Genomic DNA, 21186 nt, shown 5'->3' with positions numbered 1-21186 from the left:
TGGAACATCTTGCACACCACTGCCTGACCAGATTTTATAACTCAGCATTCAAGCAAAGCTCCTGTCATAATCTAAACTCTTCCTTATGGTATCCTTGCTTTTCAGTACTAATCTGAGATACTCCTGCTGCTTTTCTTCAGAACAAACAGCTCTTTCAATAAAGCTAATGTCAGGAAACTTGCCATGCAAATAAACACAACAAATAAATTGAAACATAATCTATTTTATTTTTTCCAATAACAAACCTCTTAAGTGAATTTATGTCCTTAATGAAAGAGTTGTTTACTTTTCCAAGTTCTGCAGTTTCTTTTCTAAATTGTTCCCATTTTCCTTATACTTTCTACAATATTCTCATGATGCTTCATTGTTTCTTTTCGGGCCAGCCTCTCTCTCTTCTCCACTGCCTTTTGAAAAGCTGAGCAGTTGGACCTGGGAAAGATGCCCTACCAGCTTCAGGAACAATGCTGATAGAGGATGCCAATCTGGGATGATGGCACATTTTCTGTGACAGCTAGTACCACAACCTGGTTGCTGGCTGCTAGCATTCTCTGCCCATCAGTGGTCTCTAGATAGTGCACTGTGTATGTCACCAGCAATAGAGTAGCTCCTCTAGTCCGTTATCTTTTCTGCAGTCCCTGTGCACCAAGAGTATCATTACTAGTTAGTTCTAAAGCTCCTCACTGAGTAATGGCAGTATGCTGCCCACTGATAGTTTGGTAAGCTGGAGCTTGTACCATCACTGCAAAAATAGCAGATGACACTGCTTTCTCATCTTCATACTTTTCTCTAATTCCTGGCTTTCCAGGTGCATGTAAGGATACACTACTCAATATTATCCTGTTGGAAATGCTCTTGGACAGTATCTGTCTTACCTGTTAAGAATCAGATATCCATGAACTGTATTCTGAGAATCTTTACCCTTTACACTTATGAAGATGTGAGTTGCAGAAAAACACTTCTTAAATCTTTGGTAGAATTCTTCTGGACCACTCTTGATATAAGAAGCTTCCCTGAATGACTCCAGCTCTGTGGAAACCATGTGGATCCTCCACGCACGATGCTACAAAAAAAATCACAGAAATTTGTCTTGATCGTCCTTTTTGATTCTTACAGGCTTCTTCCTTCCTATTAAAGTGATTGTTTTATTAATAGGATTAGGGTAACGTAGTGTTCTCTGTGCATGTTTCCCAAATATGTTTGGAAATAAACTACAGGTGAGGGAAGAGACTCACAAGGGAATTCCAAGTGGCTGGGATTAAAGGATGCGTGAGTGAATAAATGATCTGGTTCCAAGATTGGATTAAAAGAAAAAAATTGCCACTGATCTCTTTTCCACATTGTGATCATATTGCCGTCTTCTCTCAGTTGTCTCTAGATTTTCTGCCTATCTCCCAGATTATTCTGCCTATCTCCCAGAAAATTCAGAAAGAAAGATATTTTCTTTCTGAAATTCAAAAGTAATAAAATAATGAATTTAAGCTCCCCCTATAAAATAAGGTCATGTGTGTTCCTAAAAGTTAGAAAGGTTAGAAGTATAAAATTCCAATATGTATTAGGTGACTGTCCTCAGACATTTTAAGAAAACCTCAGATGAATATCAAGGATAGAAAATTAAATCCTAAAATACTATAGAAATGTGAGATAAATGTAAAAACATTCTGTTAATTCAAATTATAAAAAATGCCATTTATTTGGACTATGCCCCAACAGACCAAATCAAAATGCAGCTATTCATGCTAAAGTTCTCCATCCCTGAATTTTTAACTACATTGTTTACCTGACTTAGTAAAAAATCAGGATGGATGCATAATAGCCAAACGCCAAAACAGGCCAGTTTTAGCCAGCATGATAAAGAAGTCTTCTATTCTTTCATCTACGGAAGAAGAGTAACCTGATGTTAACCATTTCATTTGTTGTATTATTTTGTTTCTTTGCTCCTGTTCAAGAAACCTTACAAAAACTGGCTCTTGTCCCATACCCAGCATAGAAACTCTCTATTTTTGGATGAGATATTTCCTGATTTTTGAATCACAGATAGAAGCCAATTTGATCACTTAGCTAAATTTGCAAAAATATTGTCTTCTCATATCTTCAAATATACAATGAGAAAACCCAAAGAGATATGAGAAAATCTGGCCAAAATCACACACACACACACACACACACACATACACACACACAATCAGGAGTTGAACTGAGAACAGAAATAACATTTTCTGATTTGAAGGCAGTAGAATTTTTATTGTCTAATAACAGTAACTTTATTTTATATAATCTTGAATTTTTGGTTACTAACAATGAGTCAAAGGAAAGCTCACAGGAGGACACCCGGGTAGACATTCCTCTCTGAGTCTGCAGCATCATCAACTATAGTTAGTTGAAATGATAAATTAAATTATGCTGGCTAAATGGAGAACACAAGACAAGAACTCTATGTATGCTACTATTATGCATTTGCTTGATTTTGCCACAAATAATTTTCCTTTCTTTTCTTTTCTTTTGAGACAGAGTCTTACTCTGGCACCCAGGGTGAAGTGCAGTGGCATAATCTCAGCTCACTGCAGCCTGCACCTTCTGGGTTCAAGGAAGTCTCCAGCCTCTGTGTCTCAAGTAGCTGGGATTACAGATGCCCACCACCATGTCTGGCTAATTTTCATAATTTTGATAGAGACAGGGTTTCACCATGTTGGCCAGGCTTGTCTCGAACTCCTGACCTCAAGTTATCTGCCCGCCTCAGCCTCCCAACATGTAATTTTCTTTTTTTAACTACATGGTTAACACATCTTAGTTCCTTCCTGGGCTCATATTCCTTGATGTGACCTTTATGCTATGGCTTTCCCAGAATTTCATCATAGACTATGATCTCTTCCCATTTTGTATACTCTTCCTTAAAATTTCATATCACTTCTCTGGTTTGAACTACACACATGCTATGTTTCCACATCAGTTTTTAATTTTATTTCTATGAAGAATTTTACTTCTGCCCCCCAAAATGTGACAAGGCAAATGGATCAATAACCTCTTCAAGAGGTGAGAAGGAATCTTAGGTTTCTGATATAACTGGCAAGGTTCCCAGTGTCTTACCTTAATTTTATTTCTCAATTTAGGAACGTCCCAGGTGATAATAACTATAATAGAAGTTATCAAAACAGAAGAATGTAATAAATTTTTGGTTTAATGGCTGAGAAAATTTACCAACCTATATCTTAAATGTCCTTGGTGGCTGATACCACCTGTATGTACAAGTAAATCTAAGCTAAATAAGATTAGCTATAAAATTTTCTTTGAATCAATGACAAACAAAATTGGTAACAAGGTAATATTGAGAGTGTAATGGCTGTTGCTTATGGAAATTTTAGTGTCAATAGAGAATGCTCAGGAACTTTAGGTGGAAACAGAAAGGAAAATTGAGTTGAAAGCCCAGAAGGTAAAATTCCACAATGTGAGATCACTTGGAGAGACACAAATTTCAGAAGGTGATAGAGTTTTCCTGTTACTTAGTAAAGTGCTACAAAAAAATGTGTGGGAGGAGAAGAGAGAAAGTTAACTAAGCAGTCTAGGTAGTACAGACAGAAAGAATAAGGAAGCATTGCTGATAAGTATTTTCATAATTTGGATAATCACCTTGATTTAGCCATCAATTTAAGAGATTAAAAGACACATAAGATCCTTCTTGCCATATGATCCTTAGTTAGCCAGTTGCTGAATGGGGAAACACTGGACACCTCGACAGTGGTGAAAAGCAGAGTGTACTTATTCCTGAATACTCATTCCCAGTTCGAACTAAAAGCAACTCTTTAGTAAAGGATCACCTGATTTTTACTGAACACAAGCTCTGGGTATTTCTTCTGCTCTGTCTGTCATTGAATTTTTTTTTCTTCTAAATCAAAGAAAAAAAAAAAAGAAAAAGAAAAGGCCAGACACAGTGGCACATGCCTCTAATCCCAAGCTTTGGGTGATTGAGGTAGGAGGGTTATTAGAGTTCATGACTTCGAGACCACCCTGGGCAACATAGCAAGACCTTGTCTCTGGCAAAAAATAAAAATAAAAATAGAAAATAAATAAAATAAAATAAAGGAAATAAAAATAAATATTTAATGTGTACTCAGCATTTCCAGATACATCTGGCAGCTCAGTGTGCTGCATGCCTAAGCTTGAAGGAAGAGGATGGGAACAGAAGTATTGTAGAAAGCACCACGTCATCTCCTTACATTCAGGTCCTCTTGCTCAGGATGGTTTTTCAGTTTTCTTGCTGAACAGCAGATGGCAACAAATTTCACTTTCTTGCAAATAGAGATGAAATCCAGTTGTTGAAAGTAATAGTCATTTTTTTGATTACCTCCTCTATTTAGATAAGTAGATGAAAAAAAATAGCCCCCATTTACTTAAAATTGGGATCTTTATTAGAGTAAACTAGCCTGTGCCCTAACTGATCCCATGAGAGGTTTTCGCTGATACTGAGTATCTGAGAGAAATGTACCCTCAGTTTTATGAGACTGAATAAATTACAGATGATACAAATTCTTTACATATCAGTCACAATTGATCTCTTGTATATAATCCAAGATATTTTCTTTCCTTTTTTGTTTTAACATAGGTTTCTCAATTTATTATAAAAATTTGCACTCTCTATCATCTGTATTCCTCTTTATAATGTGTGTTTTGTATATTTCTACAGTAAATGAGATGGAAATCATTTTATTCTTAGTGAGTAGCTTAATATATATGTCAATTTAATTCCTGACAGTCTCCATCATTGTAAGTCCTTTTTTATATTTTCTTATCACTAAGAATCTTCCTATTTTACTGGTACATGTTGGCCATCCTCTGAAAATTTCAAAATCAACCTTATAGAAGAAAAATAAGACACAATTGTTTCAAATATATAAATAATGAAAGTTCATTAGCATGTGAATCTTGACACTAATCTTCTTACGTTTTTTGACATTATCCTTTAATATTTTCTATCATATTACGCTACCCATGCTTTGGGGAAAATTTCCTAATTCTATTACAGAAAAATATTTGTTTATATTAATTCTTTTATTCTTATGTAAGGAGAATATTAAGAACTTCATATATCCAGAGCACAACAATCCATGTCTGGAACAAAGCAGGCATTTTTGTAAACATATATTCACGTACAACTTTTTTTTTTTTTTTTTTTTTTTTTTGAGACGAGGTCTCATTCTGTCACCCAGGCTGGAGTGCTGTGGTGCAATCATAGCTTATTTTAGCCTTAAACTCCTGGACTGAAGGGGTCCTCCCACCTCAGCCTTGTGAGTAGCTAAGATTACAGGTGTGAGCCACCATGCATGGCTTATATATACATATATATTTTGTAGCGATGGGGTGTTGCTATATTGCCTAGGCTGGTCTCAAACCTCAAGCAATCTTCCTGCCACTACCTTCCAAAGTGCTGGGATCACAGGCATGAGCCGCCATGCCAAGCCATAAAAAACTTTAAATTGTGTTTGTGTGTAAACAGTTGAAATGCGGTGATGAAGGGTGACTAAGGGGTTTATGCAGAAATTTCTAGAGAAAGGGTAATTTGGGTTGTCAAGTCATTGCCATGGAATGGGTGAAAACTCCTGGGTGTTGGCATGGCAATGGTAACCTGCTATGGCACACTGGTGGGCGTGTATTTTGGAAAGCTGCTTCTGCCTGGTCCCTGTTTTAGCTAATCCTCAATTTGGTTTGGTGTCTAAGCCCTACCTCGAAAGTCAAGTTTAGCCCCCTACCTTGAGGAGACTTGTTCAAGGCCCCACAGCAACACTCATTCCCAGGTATGGAAGACAGTGATGTTGACCAAGCTTTAAGTTTTGTTTTTTTTCTGTTAACAAGCATTTGTTAATTTCCACAGTATACTGAAGAAGTGTGTTTGATAGTGGAAACACACTAGTAAATGTGTAATTAACTGTGGCAGAACAATTATTAAAACAAAAACCAAGGGGATATTGTATGATGGTGAAATGAGAATAGAAAGTAGGGAGTATATGTCTACACTTTGTTCTTCTATCCTCCCATCCCTTCTCTTATGGCCTGGGGGATGACCTTAAATTAAATTAAAATGAAACAAACTGCCAGGCATGGTGGCCAGCTCCTATATTCCTGACTACTCCATAGGCTGAGGGAGGAGCATCCCTTGAGCCCAGGAGTATGAGTTCAGCTTGGGGAACATAGTGAGACCCTGTCTCCATTTTAAAAATTCGGTCTATCTTTCTATCCAAATATATATACATTTTTATGTATATTTATATATATCTATATTTATTTATTTATATTTATATATTTATACATTTTTTATATATATTTATACACATATTTTTGTATATTTATATATTTATATATGTTTATATATACTTATATATTTATATTTATATATATTTATATATGTTTATATATACTTATATATTTATATTTATATATATTTATATATTTATATATTTATATTTATGTATATTTATATATTTATATATATTTATATATATTTATATTTATATATTTATATATTTATATATATTTATATATATATATATTTATATTTATATAAAGTATATATTTATATATATTTATATTTATATTTATATAAAGTATATATTTATATATTTATATATAGTATATACATTTATATATTTATATATAGTATATATATTATATATATTTATATAGTATATATTTATACATTTATTTATATATGTATATATTTCTATATTTATGTATATCTATATATTTATATATTTATATGTATATATTTGTATATATTTATATATGTATATATTTATATATTTATATATGTCTATATTTATATATATTTATATATATTTATATATGTCTATATTTGTATATATTTATATATATTTATCTATGTCTATATTTGTATATATTTATATATGTATATATTTATATATATTTATCTATATCTATATTTGTATATATTTATATATGTATATATTTATATATTTATATATCTATATATTTATATGTATTTATATATGTATATGTATATATTTATATGTATTTATATATTTATATATGTATATATTTATATATATTTTTAAATATTTATATATTTATATGTATATATGTATATCTTTATATATTTATATGTATATATGTATATCTTTATATATGTATATGTATATGTATATATTTATATATTTATATGTATATGTATATATTTATATATTTATATATTTATATATGTATATATGTATATCTTTATATATTTATATGTATATGTATATATTTATATATTTATATACGTGTATATGTATATATTTATATATTTTTTATATATATTTTATATATTTATACATATTTTTATATATAGATATATATTTTATATATATTTATATTTTTTATATATTTATATATTGATATATATTTTTATATATGTTTATATATTTATGTATATATTTATGTATTTATATATTTATATATATTTTTGTATGTATTTATATATTTATATATATTTATATATATTTATATATTTATGTATTTAGATATTTATACATATTTATATATACATTTATATATTTATATATATTTATATATATTTATATATATTTATATATTTATATATATTTATATATATTTATATATTTATATATTTATATATATTTATATATTTATATATGTTTATATATTTATATATATTTATATATTTATTTATATATTTGTATATATTTACATATATTTATATATTTATATGTTTATATATATTTATATTTATATATTTATATATTTATATACATTTACATATTTATATATTTATATACATTTATATATTTATATATATTTATATATTCATATACATTTATATGTATATTTATATGTATATATGTACATATGTATGTATATTTATATATTTATAAATTTATATATATATTTTTGTATGTATTTATATATTTATATATTTTTATATATATTTATATATTTATTTATATTTATATATTTATATATTTATATATGTATATTTATGTACCTTTATATTTATATATGTATATTTATGTACCTTTATATTTATATATTTATATTTATGTACCTTTATATTTATATATTTATATATTTGTATATTTTTTATATTTTTATATATTTATATATATTTTTATATATTTTTATATATTTTTATTTTTAGATATATATTTATATATTTAGATATATATTTTCTATATATTTATATATTCATATACATCTATATATTTATATACTTATTTATATATATTTATATATTTATATATTCACATGTATTTATATATATTTACATATTTATTTATATATTTACATATATTCATATATATTTATATATATTTTATATATTTATTTTCATATTTATATATTTATATGTTTTTTATATTTATATATATTTTTATATATTTATATATATTTATATATTTTATATATTTATATATTTATATACATTTTATATATATTTGTATATATTCATATGTTTATTTATATATATTTTCATATATATTTATATATATTATATATTATATATTTATATATTTATGTAGATATTTTGTATATTATATATATTTGTATATTTATATATTTATGTATTTATGTATATTTATATATTTATATATATTTATGTATATATTTATACATATTTTTATATATATTCATACATATATTTATATATTTTTTCTATATATTTATATATTGTTATATATTGATATATATTTTATATATTCATATATTTATATATTAATATGTATTTATATATATTTATGTATATTTATACATATATTTACATATATTTATATATATATTTACATATATTTATATATTTATATATGTATTTATATATATATATATAAAATAAAATAAATAATGAATAACCACCATGACTTTATCACACACCCACACATTAGGCTTCTGTGCTAATACACTCTCTATAATCCCTGCATCCCAACAAACATAGGAAACTTTCTAAAAAAATGGAAAATGCATGAGGTTTAGGGTGGGGGAGGGGGGAGGTATAGCATTAGGAGATATACCTAATGCTAAATGACGAGTTAATGGGTGCAGCACACCAGCATGGCACATGTATACATATGTAACTAACCTGCACATTGTGCATATGTACCCTAAAACTTAAAGTATAATAATAATAATAAAAAAATAAGCTTCTAGAATTTAATTTGTTTTCACATCAACCTAAAATCCTAAAAAATGCAAACCATTAAATTAATGCTCCTATCTTTAACATCAAAGCTTTCAAATCTCTCTTATGCATTTTTAAGTTTAATTATTGAAATATTTGTTACATATCCATTATGTCCTAGACATTATATTAACCGATTAAGTGTTATTATTTCCTGGAGTATAGTAGTAAATAAAAGTGACATTTCTTTAAGTTTTAGATTTTATAGTATTATAAAAGAAAAGCACCAGTGGGCTTGTGTTACAGTGTGCTCTTTTAGCTTAGCTGTCCACAAATGGCTTGTGTTAACCAGCTCAATTAGACCCTCTGCCTTTTTGCAAGGACAGAGTGCTTTCTGTATCCTAGGGTTGTTGCCTTAGTGTGCCAGAAAACTCGGATCATATGTGGGCTTGTAGAATGAGTGCAAGATTTATTGATTGGTGAAAGCAGCTTTCAGCAGATAAATGGTGTGCCAGGAGGGGGATGGAGTGGGAAGGTGGTGTTCCCCTGCAGTAAAACGTCTCAGCAGCAGGGCTCACCTCCAAGAGCTCTCAGCTGATTTCCATGTCATTGTACCATTAATGGCTGCCAGCGTCTGCTGGTGCCTGTCAGTGTGCTCTTCTTCTTTAGGGCCAGGCTTTTCTGGCACTAACACTTTACAGTTTGTTTAATCTATTTTTCAGCACATCAGCTGATTATATATATGTGTATGTGTGTGTATATATATGTGTGTGTGTGTATATATATATATGTAAACAACAAATCATCAACACTTTCTCACTTCTAAAATACTTTCCCCTTCTCTCTCCTGCTGCTTCCCCTGGTGACTTTCCCACCATCCAGGAAACAACACTTTATCTTTCACCTATCCAGGATTTGGAGGTATAAAACAATTGGAAATTGAGAAGCTTGTTTTCTTTCATTCTTTTTTTGTTTATTCATTTATGTATTGGTGTTTGCTTCTTCTCCTTTTTTTTTCCGATACTTTCTTTGCATCTGTCCAGTAAAATCACTGAGGATGGCAACATAATAGATGACTACATAAGGTGGGGGAGCGAAAGTAGATCCAGGAAAAAGTAATATTAATATATTGATCATGTATGCCTTCGCTTTAGTAGATCCTGTTTAATATTTGTGGAAACTGAAAGAACACCTGCTAAAATCCAGGTACACACGCACCTGGGTAATATGTCTCCAAACACCTGTAAAAAAAAAAAAAAGAAAGCGTTTGTGCTTTCTGCAAGATGAGTCTTCCACTAAGTTCAGTGTGAGATCTGGAGGCAGTTTCTGAAAATATTATTTTCCTGCCATTTTCCCTTCTGGAAAGCATTTTATATTTCTTCTCTAATGAAAAACCTTGTCTCTCATATTGTTATGAATTAATGTCCTAGTGAAGTCGGAGTCTTGAAGACATTCTTTACACAAGTGAAGGGAGAAAAGGTCCAGAGAGTCTATCTTCTGCAGTAACTATGAAGAACCTATCCAGTCATCTTCCCTAGGCCCTATTATAAATGTGAGTGGATGAAAAATAATATTTAGATTCCCCAAACTCCCAGTCTTGCCATGTCTCCAGATTGACCTAATGTAAATGAACTGCTCACTATTTTATAAATGTTCAAAAAGCCAAAATATATTATTGACTGTAGATGGGGAATATTTATTAGGGCTGTTACCTTGACCATTCCACAAAGTTTTGTTGCTGGTGGATAAAGTAAGAGGGACCTTTTTTCTGGTAAAATCCCTTGGAGGGGCTATACTCTACCCACAAAGTAGCATGAGTTATGGAAATGTGTTTCTGGAAAGAAGTCGTGGAAAGACAGGGAAGAAAGCATTTCAGGAAAGAGGAAAAACACCTGTGCACATGAATGTTCCACATCCTGATACCCCATGGTCAGTCAGTACTTGGATTAGCTCCACATCTGGTTTATGGGACATTTCCTTCAGCTCCTCATACATTCCTTTTAAAATCTCCCTCTCATGGGCCATTCTGGCATTGCTTTTATTGAGTTGCTAAAAATTGTCTTTGTCCTCCTTTTGAAGCATCTCCAAATGATGTTGCTGTTCTTCATGGAGAAATGCAGGCATCTTCCAATATTCAGCTCTGATTGCTTCTATCTTTAAATTCACATAATCCTGCAGTAACAATGGGTTAGTCAAAAACAAAACCGATTTACTCATCTCCTATTGAATCTCACTGATTCCTCTTTGTCTCTTGAACATCCCATATTTTAACTCTTGGTCTTGCCAATTCTCAGACTATATGAAATTTTACTCTTTTTTCTTTTCTGCATGAAGATCAACCAACATAGATGTATCTACCCAAATATATTCACTTTATTCATGATAAAGTGTTTTTTCTAAGATAGTCATAAAGAAGAAAAACAAATTGGATTCCTCTTTTCCAACCCATATTTATACAAAAGTCAGACAGTTCCTGCTTAATAGTTAGACTCTAGAGCTATATTGACTAGAAAGGAAATAATTATTTTCATTTCTGAAATTTGGGGCAAGTTATTTAAATTCATCACGTGTGAAATAGCCTCAGACTAGCATGCTCAGCTCAATGCATTTCACCAAGCAAAACCTATGCTAATAAGGCTTCGTTTATGATCTGGCCTTCTTTGTCTCTCTAATCTCATTTCTTTCCATTGCCTTTAATACTGACTTTAACATAAAACATAGACTTCTTTGTGGTTCCTCAGCCCTCAAAATAAACACAAACTCAATATTACTGCACATGTTGTTTTCTTCACCTAGAATTCTCTCTCCCTCTTTCTCTCTCTAAGTACACACACACACACACACACAACACACACACACACACACACACACACACACTTGTGTTTGCCTTCCTCTTCAAGACGTTGTCTCAATATGAATTTTCCATTGAGGCATTTTCTGACCACCCTGTTTAAAACACAAACTCTCATCTCCAGTCCATGGCCTCTGTTCTCTTTTTCTAAGACCTTGGTATTTCAAATGAGCTAAGGATTCCTCATTTGAAATTGTCCAGTTGGAAGTCCTCTCTGACAGAGTTTCCCTTACTTGTGATTCAGAAATCCATCCACAGTCTCCTTTTAAAAGTTACTTTTTGGATTTATAAAAAGTTGCATTCCACAAATACACTTTTAACTCACCCCTCGATTTTTTCTGGACCATCAAAGCATTGCTCATCTGCCGAGAATCGCAGGTATTGAAAACCACCTTAGACAGAAAATTCTCCCTTATGCAGGCGTTTGTCTGAACCTGGACAACTCTTACTGTTTATTCACCTGGAAAATTTCCATTCATTCTTCAAGACTCATGCAAACGATTTGATCTTTAATTCTATATGTCCAATAGATAGATATTTGTGGCAGTTTCCATGTTGTACTGGGATTGTTGCTTTACTAGTGTGTCTGCTACTTCTACTAGATTGTGAGGTCTGGTTGAAAGAACTTCTCCTTTATTGTATCTCTGCCTCCACTCTCATGGCCTGACCTGAATTTTACCATTATAGAAAACTGCTAATCACAAAGTCTGCAATCACCAAGTCAAGAATCTTGCTTTATAATCAATGTTTCCTTTCTTTTTAGATTGGTTTTTCTGTATATGAGTTTAAATCTGTCTGATTACCTTTGGACCACAGTTTATTACTCTCTGTGGTTCTTGCAATTTGGGGGCCTCATGTTTTTTAACACTTCTCTTACTTCAGATCTTCTAGTGCACAATTTCAAAAATTTAGCATGAAAAGTAAGAAAGCAGAGTGCAGTGGATCGTGCCTGTAATACCAGCCCATTGGGAGGCTGCAGTGGGACGTTTCATGATTCAAGAAGTTTGAGACCAGCCTGGTCAACATTGTGAAACCTCATCATTACCAAAAAAAATTTACCCGGGTGTTGTGGCAAGCAGCTGTAGTCCCAGCTACTGGGGAGGCTGAGGTGGCAGGATTGCTGGAGCACAGGATGTTGAGGCTGCAGTTAGTTGGAATGCACATCTCTGCATGCCAGCCTGGGTGACAGAGGAAGACCCTGTCTCAAAACAAACAACAAAAGAGTAACAATATAAAATATCTTACTAATATTTGTCATGTTAATCATGTCGAAACATATTGGATATATTTGGTTAACAATTTTTATTAAAATTAATTTCAGTTGTTTCTTATTGTTTTATAATGTAACTAGAAAATGTATTCCCACTATGCAGCCATAAAAAATTATTAGATCATGTCTTTTGCAGGGACAGGGAAGGAGCTGGAGGCTATTATCTTTAGCAAACTAACACAGGAACAGAAAACCAAATAGTGCATGTTCTCACTTATAAGTGGGAGCTAAATGATGAGAACATATGGACACATAGAGGGGAACAACACACGCTGGGGCCTATAGGAGGGTGGGGGTTAGAAGACGGAGAGGATCAGGAAAAATAACTCATGGGTGCTAGGCTTGAGACCTGGTTGATAAAATAATCTATACAACAAACCCTGATGACACAAGATTACCCATGTAACAAACCCGCGCATGTATTGCTATACTTAAAATAAAGGTTTGAAAAAGTATTTTCTTCTCTTTCCTTTACAGTTTCTCTGCAAATGCATGAATTAAAGAAAAGCAATGAATATATTTTTCATGGGATAATATTCAAGATATATAGAAAGAAAACTTCTGAGATTTAATTAAAACAATATTAAGAAGAAAATGTATAGCAGTATATTCATCTGTTATTTACAAATGAAGGTCTATCCCAAAGAGCCAGATAAAGAAAAGTAAATTGGGCAGTTCCCCGACCAGAGAGAACGAACGTGTCTGCGGGCGCGCGGGGAGCAGAGGCGGTGGCGGGCGGCGGAGGCACCGGGAGCCGCCGAGTGACCCTCCCCGTCCCTCTGGCCCCCCACCCTCCCACCCGCCCGTGGCCCGCGCCCATGGCCGCGCGCGCTCCACACAACTCTCCGGACTCCGCGCCCTGCGCCGCCGACCAGTTCGCAGCTCCGCGCCACGGTAGCCAGTCTCACCTGGCGGCACCGCCCGCCCACCGCCCCGGCCACAGCCCCTGCGCCCACCGCCCCGGCCACAGCCCCTGCGCCCACGGCAGCACTCGAGGCGACCGCGACAGTGGTGGGGGACGCTGCTGAGGGGAAGAGAGCGCAGCCCGGCCACCAGACCTACTTACTCGCCTTGCTGATTGTCTATTTTTGAGTTTACAACTTTTCTAAGAACTTTTGTATACAAAGGAACTTTTTAAAAAGGACGCTTCCAATTTATATTTAATCCAAAGAAGAAGGATCTCAGCCAATTTGGGTTTTTGGGTTTTGGCTTCGTTTCTTCTCTTCGTTGACTTTGGGGTTCGGGTGCCCCAGCTGCTTCGGGCTCCCGAGGACCTTCTGGGCCCCCACATTAATGAGGCAGCCACCTGGCGAGTCTGACATGGCTGTCAGCGACGCGCTGCTCCCATCTTTCTCCACGTTCGCGTCTGGCCCGGCGGGAAGGGAGAAGACACTGCGTCAAGCAGGTGCCCCGAATAACCGCTGGCGGGAGGAGCTCTCCCACATGAAGCGACTTCCCCCGGTGCTTCCCGGCCGCCCCTATGACCTGGCGGCGGAGACCGTGGCCACAGACCTGGAGAGCGGCGGAGCCGGTGCCGCTTGCGGCGGTAGCAACCTGGCGCCCCTACCTCGGAGAGAGACCGAGGAATTCAACGATCTCCTGGACCTGGACTTTATCCTCTCTAATTCGCTGACCCATCCTCCGGAGTCAGTGGCCGCCACCGTGTCCTCGTCAGCGTCAGCCTCCTCGTCGTCCCCGTCGAGCAGCGGCCCTGCCAGCGCGCCCTCCACCTGCAGCTTCACCTATCCGATCCGGGCCGGGAACGACCCGGGCGTGGCGCCGGGCGGCACGGGCGGAGGCCTCTTGATGGCAGGGAGCCCGCTCGCCCTCCGACGGCTCCCTTCAACCTGGCGGACATCAACGACGTGAGCCCCTCGGGCGGCTTCGTGGCCGAGCTCCTGCGGCCAGAATTGGACCCGGTGTACATTCCGCCGCAGCAGCCGCAGCCGCCAGGTGGCGGGCTGATGGGCAAGTTCGTGCTGAAGGCGTCGCTGAGCGCCCCTGGCAGCGAGTACGGCAGCCCGTCGGTCATCAGCGTCGGCAAAGGCAGCCCTGACGGCAGCCACCCGGTGGTGGTGGCGCCCTACAACGGCGGGCCGCCGCGCACGTGTCCCAAGATCAAGCAGGAGGCGGTCTCCTCGTGCACCCACTTGGGCGCTGGACCCCCTCTCAGCAATGGCCACCGGCCGGCTGCACACGACCTCCCCCTGGGGCGGCAGCTCCCCAGCAGGACTACCCCGACCCTGGGTCTTGAGGCAGTGCTGAGCAGCAGGGACTGTCACCCTGCCCTGCCGCTTCCCCCCGGCTTCCATCCCCACCCGGGGCCCAATTACCCATCCTTCCTGCCCGACCAGATGCAGCCGCAAGTCCCGCCGCTCCACTACCAAGAGCTCATGCCACCCGGTTCGTGCATGCCGGAGGAGCCCAAGCCAAAGAGGGGAAGACGATCGTGGCCCCGGAAAAGGACTGCCACCCACACTTGTGATTACGCGGGCTGCGGCAAAACCTACACAGAGTTCTCATCTCAAGGCACACCTGCGAACCCACACAGGTGAGAAACCTTACCACTGTGACTGGGACGGCTGTGGATGGAAATTCGCCCGCTCAGATGAACTGACCAGGCACTACCGTAAACACACTGGGCACCGCCCGTTCCAGTGCCAAAAATGCGACCGAGCATTTTCCAGGTCGGACCACCTTGCCTTACACATGAAGAGGCATTTTTAAATCCCAGACAGTGGATATGACCCACACTGCCAGAAGAGAATTCAGTATTTTTTACTTTTCACACTGTCTTCCCGATGAGGGAAGGAGCCCAGCCAGAAAGCACTACAATCATGGTCAAGTTCCCAACTGAGTCATCTTGTGGGTGGATAATCAGGAAAAATGAGGAATTCAAAAGACAAAAATCAAAGAATAGATGGGGTCTGTGACTGGATCTTCTATCATTCCAATTCTAGATCCAACCTGAATATTCCTGGACTTACAAAATGCCAAGGGGGTGACTGGAAGTTGTGGATATCAGGGTATAAATTATATCCGTGAGTTGGGGGGAGGGAAGACCAGAATTCCCTTGAATTGTGTATTGATGCAATATAAGCATAAAAGATCACCACGTATTCTCTTTACCTTCTAAAAGCCATTATTATGATGTTAGAAGCAGAGGAAGAAATTCAGGTACAGAAAACATGTTTAAATAGCCTAAATGATGGTGCTTGGTGAGTCTTGGTTCTAAAGGTACCAAACAAGGAAGCCAAAGTTTTCAAACTGCTGCATACTTTGACAAGGAAAATCTATATTTGTCTTCCGATCTACATTTATGACCTAAGTCAGGTAATATACCTGGTTTACTTCTTTAGCATTTTTATGCAGACAGTCTGTTATGCACTGTGGTTTCAGATGTGCAATAATTTGTACCATGGTTTATTCCCAAGTATGCCTTAAGCAGAACAAATGTGTTTTTCTATATAGTTCCTTGCCTTAATAAATATGTAATATAAATTTAAGCAAACGTCTATTTTGTATATTTGTAAACTACAAAGTAAAATGAACATTTTGTGGAGTTTGTATTTTGCATACTCAAGGTGAGAATTAAGTTTTAAATAAACCTATAATATTTAAGAAAAAAAAGAAAAGTAAATTCATGCCAAAATCTAAAAAAAAATTAAAATAATTGTAGAATATTGATTAAAAATCATACAGTAGATAAAATCAACGAAGTCAAAAGTATGCTTTTTTTTTTTGTTTGAGACAGAGTCTCACTCTGTCATCCAGGCTGGAGTGCAGTGGTGCGATCTCGGCTCCTTGCAACCTCTGCCACCCAGGTTCAAGTGATTCTCCTTCCTTAGCCTCCCGAGTAGCTAGGATTACAAGCACGCACCATCACGCTTGGCTGATTTTTGTATTTTTAGTAGAGTTGGGGTTTCACCATGTTGGCTGGGCTGGTCTCCAACTCCTAACCTCAAATAACCCACCCACCTCGGCCTCCCAAAGTGCTGGGATTACAGGTGTGAGCCACCACACCTGCCAAAAGTAGGCTCTTTACACAGATAAATTAAATTGATAAATTCTTAGTAAGACTCAATTAAAAAATGGAGAAGAGGGGTTCAAATCAAAAATAAATAGGCAAACACTTAGGTCGTCCACAAATGAATATGTTAATAAGAAGATTTTAAGACGACTTTTATGCTCATACACTTAATGATTTAGATGAAATGAGAAATTTCCCTGAAAAACATATCTGACAAAAACCAACAGAAGAAATCATAGACAAATCTAAGACATGATGTAGATTCTAAAAATTTACCCTATTATTTAAAAAACAAAACTTCTCCCAATGAAAAACCCGGTGATCTTTTTCAGTGAAATATTTACGACATTTAAGAAAAAAATCACACACTTTTAGACGAACCCTTCTAGAGAACAGAAAAAAGCAGTAATACCTCCCAACTCGTAACTTTGCTTTTCTGTTGTGTTTTTCTTTTACTTTTTGTAAACAGCTTCTCTCTCTGTTGCCCAGGCTATAGTGCAATGGCAAGATCATAGCTCACTGAAGCCCAAAACTTCTAGGCTCGAGTGATCCTCCTGTCTTGGCCTCCCAAAGGGCTCTGATGACAGGCTCTAGCTGCTGTGCCAAGCTCCAACATATAATTTTGATCTTCGATCCTGATAAGTGTGTTACAAGAAATGCAAATTGCAGAACAGACTCTAAAATAAATATAGGTGCAACAATTCAAAAAAGTTAGCTAGCTAATCAAATCTTGTGAGAGATAAATTCATATCATCTCCAAGTGGAGCTTATTCTAGAAAGGTTGACTAATGTAACATCAGAAATTGAAATAAGTACTCACCACATGAACAGGATGAAATACATATTATTGTTCCTGTAAAAAGAGGAAGTAAATATTTGATACAATAAAATGGTCATGTACAATTTTGAAAGCACTATTAAAAAAACTTAAATAGCCATGAACTTTCTCTAATAAGAAGGTAATAACTTAGAGCCAGTACCATACTTAACAGAGAATTTGAAAGCTTCTACTTAGGAATGGGAATGAGATATAAGCCCTGTTATCACCACTTGTGTTCAACATCTTGCTCGATGTCCTTTTCAATGCAACTAGACAAGAAAAAGAAGTAAATAATGTGAGGGTTGAATAGAAATAAAGATATCATAATTTTATTATCAGCAAAACATGACAGTTAAGTTAAAAAATACATCTCTAACCATTAGATATATTCGTGAATTGAAAAACAAATTGAATCATGCATGCTTCTAAGACAATAATTAAAAGTGAGAGTAAGCCAGACGCATTGGCTGACACCTATAATCCCAGCACATATATATATTTTTATATATATATACACACACACACACAAATACACACACACACAATTACTGTGAATATACAAATACTATATTATATAAAAATATGCCTAACACACCCATACACCCCACACCCACGCACAAGGCTTTGAGAAAGGCACTTTGTTCTGGGAATGAGGCTTATGAGCAGTGAGTTGGGGAATCAAACCCAGGAAATTTAGCTTCAAGACATTGCTCTTAACCATGATACCATATTACTCTCAGCTGACCTTTTCACAGTGGGTGATAATACACAGTAGCCTCATGGCAATTCCAGGAAATGTAAGCACTCAAGAATTATTTTGAAATAGGCAGGAAATGTTGCTTGTTGTCTTCTTTATCCCTTGTTCTCTACAACTTTGCTTTTCCTCACCAAGGGTTATTTTTCTGACACATTTATGGGTGCATTCCATTAAAGAAAGAGTTTTACTTGGTGTCAGGCTCTGATAGAAGCTCTCTTTCTCCGTATATGCCTGAACTTGACTGTCCTCTTTCTGTTCCAATTATTTAACCCTGAATACCTTTTACCCTTTTAGATGTCACAAGGATGTGACTGAGCAGTTTCAAGGGCATCAACTTTTGCTTTCTCCTCCTCCCCTAGAATCCTGCATCTGCATTGCTGGTCTCAGACAAAACAGGGAACCTGTATTTCCCATTCTGGGATATTTTCATGATCAACTTTTCTTATGTTGTGAATTTGAAGGGCATGGACAGATCATTGGAAAGCGGATAGACAGGGACCTGTGTTCCGAGAACTGGGCCAGAAGACGGACAGGGGCAGAAGAATTTCAGAGTGATTCTGGCAGGAATCATGGTTCAGTAAGGGCCAGAGGAGTGGAACATATGGGCACAGGTTGAGAGGACTGTGACAAGACAAGGCCTATCTCTTTTGCAGCAGAATGTTAATAGACGTTAGATTTTAGTAAGCAGAGGACATTTCTCTGAGTCAGCATCAAAAACTTTCACAGTCTGGAAGAATGAATAGTCAGGACCTAGCCTCACCTTCCTTTCTGAGTATGAGAGGCTACAAGGCAGTGAGAATGGAATACCTTTTATCTGAGGTTAAAGCCAGTGTCTCTCTCTTCAGCCCACACTTACTCGTAAGGTCCCGTGGATGACTCGGTTACAGGTTTCTGAACTTCTGGCTTTTGAGGGAAAGACTTTGTCACCCTGTATGCTGAAGGTATTCTATGTACTATGAAGCCCAGTCAGTGGCTCTTAACATCAAGAAATCTTGGGAAGTACAAGGCATTCAGAAGGCCTACATGAATAGTTTGCAGCCGCATATAGATATCAGAAGGCGGTTCCTGACAAAGATGCCCTGACCTTTTTTATCTCACTGACCTAGAATTACTGTGTCTGTCCCTGGTCATCTTGAAGGAGATGGACCACCCCTTCCCCCCGTCTACTCCAGTGTCGTGTGCATTTTCGTCAGTGATTTTGCTGTGTTGTGTTCTTAATGATTGTCCAGTTGATACCAAATCTTGAAGAAAATTTCCAAAAAATATTTACCTGATCAATTATCAATTGCCCTTTTACAGGAATCTGGAACTTGAATGATGTTTCTATAAGGGGCTCATTGGATCTCATGTTTTACAGGACCCCCAGTCTCTGGATATAGATCCTCAATGTCCACTTCTTAGGAAGAGTAGGTGTAGTAGGTTATATTCCTCCCCCACTCTCTCTAAAAGAGTGCTAAATTATATATTCCATCCCACATTGTTTTTCTATGATGTAACTTCAAGACTGCTACTGCTGTGTGTGTGTTCTAGTCCCTTTACTTTGTGTAGGGTTGTGACTACGGCTGATGTTTTACTCTGTAGAATAATGGTAGTATACAATTCTCCTGACTCTATGGGAATCTTCAGTGTGGAAAATTATCTACCATGCTGTGAGCAAGCCCAAGCGGCTACCTGGAGAGGCCGTTTGAATATATTCTAGGTAACAGCCCCAAGCAAGGAACCTCAGACATCAGCCAGGATCATCTGCTGGACTGGAAGTAGAATGTTTCCATTATTTAATCAGTGATCATGAAAATGACCATTTGGTGGGTAGACAGACTCAATGGACTCACTATAAACTGGGTTTTCATCAGAACTGGGTTTTGTTTGTTTTGTTTTTGGTTTTGGTTTAATTTAGTTAATTTGTTTATTTTTTATTTATTTTTACCTGATACTAATATGTTTCCAATGTAACATGAGGTGATGGTTATGTCTGGTCTCTAGGTTATCAGTGAGAATTCACAGTCTGTGTGACTTGGAAATACAAACACATTTTAAAGCAGACAGTCTGCACATCTGTCTATTATTCCGTGGGTGACGCTGTTTGCTTTATCAAACAGCTACAGAATTCAATGTGGGTTCAACCCTTTTGGTTCTTGCTCAGACATTGCTGGCAAATTCTCAGAAAAGCAATAGGCTGTACCATTAGCCTATGTCTGTAGATCGATACACTATCTAGGTTTTTGTAGTGTGTTCTGATGTTCACACAATGATAAAAGTGCCTAAAAATGCATTTCTCAGAATGTATTTTGTTGCCATGGGATGCATGACTGTTAAATTCCTGTTCTAGCCCAAAGATTCAGTGAA

The 21186-nt window shown here is 36.1% G+C and overlaps 1 protein-coding gene and 1 pseudogene across 1 annotated transcript; one reads left to right on the top strand and one right to left on the bottom strand.

The window, feature by feature from the left end:
* Window positions 1–10068: 10068 nt before the first annotated feature.
* Window positions 10069–14524, bottom strand: LOC129057495 (uncharacterized). The gene is made up of 4 exons (XM_063713792.1): window positions 14357–14524; window positions 13918–14291; window positions 13023–13161; window positions 10069–11284 (listed from the first exon to the last, which is right to left on the bottom strand). Exons 1-4 carry the CDS (start codon window positions 14522–14524, stop codon window positions 11162–11164), a joined length of 804 nt encoding a protein of 267 aa, XP_063569862.1. The 3' UTR covers window positions 10069–11161.
* Window positions 14289–16795, top strand: LOC129057487 (Krueppel-like factor 4; annotated as a pseudogene).
* Window positions 16796–21186: the final 4391 nt, after the last annotated feature.

The sequence above is a fragment of the Pongo abelii genome, chromosome 12 (genome assembly GCF_028885655.2).
Source record: "Pongo abelii isolate AG06213 chromosome 12, NHGRI_mPonAbe1-v2.0_pri, whole genome shotgun sequence".
Taxonomy (NCBI): Eukaryota; Metazoa; Chordata; class Mammalia; order Primates; family Hominidae; genus Pongo; species Pongo abelii.
The sequence above is the reverse complement of the archived record's forward strand: the minus strand, read 5'-3'. Positions and strand labels throughout refer to the sequence as shown.